Source organism: Octopus bimaculoides, chromosome 7, assembly GCF_001194135.2.
Source record: "Octopus bimaculoides isolate UCB-OBI-ISO-001 chromosome 7, ASM119413v2, whole genome shotgun sequence".
Lineage (NCBI taxonomy): Eukaryota > Metazoa > Mollusca > Cephalopoda > Octopoda > Octopodidae > Octopus > Octopus bimaculoides.
Window position 1 is genome coordinate 72323153 of NC_068987.1, and position 2593 is coordinate 72325745.

The 2593-nt window shown below is 38.0% G+C and overlaps 1 protein-coding gene across 3 annotated transcripts in view; it reads right to left on the reverse strand.

Moving 5' to 3' along the window:
- Positions 1 to 36: 36 nt before the first annotated feature.
- LOC106880706 (uncharacterized) overlaps positions 37 to 2593 on the reverse strand; it is a 147996-nt gene continuing 145439 nt past the window's right edge. For all 3 annotated transcript variants that reach the window (XM_052969738.1, XM_014930781.2, XM_052969739.1), the window contains exon 2: positions 37 to 2579. In XM_052969738.1, the coding sequence (XP_052825698.1) occupies positions 127 to 2579 (2453 nt within the window). In that variant the 3' untranslated portion in view covers positions 37 to 126. The remainder of the gene's footprint in view (positions 2580 to 2593) is intronic.

Sequence of the window (2593 nt, forward strand, 5' to 3'; positions counted from 1 at the left end):
TATATATATATATATATATATATATATATATATATATATATATATATTATATATATTATATATATATATATGCATGTATATGTGTGTGTGTGTGTGTGTATTTATTTGTTTTATAGTTTTGCAAGATTATGATACTGATTTCTTTGGTCGCCAACCATTAACAAAATCAATAATTTTTTTTACTTCCAAAGTATTTAGTTCTGGGAACCCATCTTGCAGTAATTTCCAATCCAGAGAAGCTAACATTTGTCCATCAATCTGTTCGTTTGCAAATCTTTTCACCACTCTGTCCTTCATGCCAATGTAACGCAGAGAACGAGAAACGTCTTGCACAGAAAGGCTACTAATATTGTCAGGTGGACGCCATCCATCGTCATTAAAAACATCTGTGTAGTCTGTATAGCTGAAATCACTCCCTGCCTGATAACCGTAGTCACCTTTTGAACAGAGAGATATAGCTGAGTCGTCACCATGTTTGGCACAGTTGTCGCTAAGTCCTGTTACAGACACAGATCGGACAAAATAACGATTGCCTGGATCACTCTCGGAGTATGGATTGTGGTTTGGCTGGTTGTTACCAACTTCAAAATAGTCATATGGTTGTTGAAATCCTTTGACATCATAATGGTCATGTGGACAACATTCTTCAGTCGGGGAACAGCTGGAACCAAATGATGCGGGTCTCGTTTCGTGGAAGGAATCAGTAAAATGAAGCATTTCTATCGCACTTTTCAGCCGTCTCATATTGTGGTGCCGTAAAGTTAAATTGGGATCCATTGTGTGAGAGCTGCGCTGAAGTTCTGCAGAATAGTGTGGGCAGTTGATCAGGTTTGGATTCTGATGACACTGGCAGATTTTCTGGACATTGTTTTGTCTTTGGAAACGACTCCGTGAAGAACTATGTTCTGCTGCAGCAGAATTCCTGCGAGAGCATGGAGTAGTTGGAGGTGGCTTGTGGGAGATTCGGTTTAGATTGGAAGTTGATACTGATGTTTCACTCAGTAACTTTCTATCAAGACTGGAATTGTGCTGAAAAGCAGATTTGTATCCATTTCTAGGTCTTCCACAGTTAGCATATGTTGTATCTTTGTAAAATTTAGGGATAAAGTTTGGCTGAAACACATCTCGAGATTGTGATACCACAATTGGATTTGTCAAGTTATGTTTCTGTGTTTTCTTTCTTTGCAAATGGGAAGGTACCATATAACCATCTTCTTCATTTTCTACTAAACTCATCTCATTTTCTTTAGAATTAAAATCAAGTTCTGGTTTTGCAAGGGAAGGGGACTTTGGTGGTGGGTTTGGTGCTTCTGGTAGATGCTCGTACAAAGTGTCAGTTGAAGACATGGACAATTTGCCATCTTCATCTACAATAGTTCCAGTTTCACTGTCGTCTTTGTTATCTAAAGGCACAGGAGGCAAGTCACGTTTCATCATTGATGGCTTCTTGCAGATTTTGGCATATTGACTCTCAAATGGATCGATCAGAGAAGATTCTGGTGAACACAAAGGGGGACCCGTTGGTGTAATAGTGGATGTTGAAGACTGTGATGATATTGATCCATCAGCAGCCTTGTTCTCAGGTTCAGACTTGTTCTCAGATTCTTGACCATTATTCTTCTTGATGCTATTATTAGCCTCTTCTGTATAAGCAGAGTAGAATGCATCAAAAGGCATCTCAGCTTTACATAATCGAGAAGAAAATACACCTTCTTCTTGGAGAGCTTTAAATGCTGCTCTTTCCTTTTTTGTCTTACGAGCACCAAACCTTTCAATGAAACCTGCTGCTTTCGGTTTCTTGGTGTCTTTTGTAGGAACACGAAGTGGTAAATCAACTTTTGGTTTTTGGTCAGTTTTATTGGAGAAAAATGGTGTTCTATTAAGAGATTTAGATGCATAATTTGGAAGAACCAGGCTGCGAGTAGAAAGTTTTCTTACAAGTGGAGATTTTGGGGCTATATCTCTGATATAACGCAAATCTTCATCTAGAGGAAGTTCAAATGTTTCCCTTTGATCAAGGCGTTTTGATGCAACAACACAATCATCTTCATCAAGTGTTTTTAATTTTAACACTCCATGTGGTACATAATGTCTCTGATTGGGTTCTGCATGTACTAACTGAGCTTTCACAGGAAGATCAAAAGCTTTTGTTAAATCTTTTAGTTCATAGACAGCATCATAATTCTTCTTATTTGGGTCTCCAACAGGGCTAAATACACCTGTCATAATCAAAGGGATCATGACCTCATGACCTTGTCCATCAAAGCACTGAAGATATTTCAAGTCTTGATCTTTCTTTGTATTAATGGTACGGTACTTTAGGAATCTTTTAAATAAGTTTTTCATGTTAGTAGAAAGACAAGTCTTGCGATGATCCATATAAACCATTCCGGTACTTAGTACTTCACCTGGAAAAATCTCTCTTGGTACCCAGGATACAGAACCGTTTTCTTCTCCTAACTCATATCCAACTGTAGATGTACGCACCAGAAATTTCTTGGGTTTGATGGCAGTGATTCCTTGTATTGAGTCAAAATATTCTACAGGTCGTCCATCGTCTGGAATCACTTCGAACCAACCTAAAAAAAAAAAA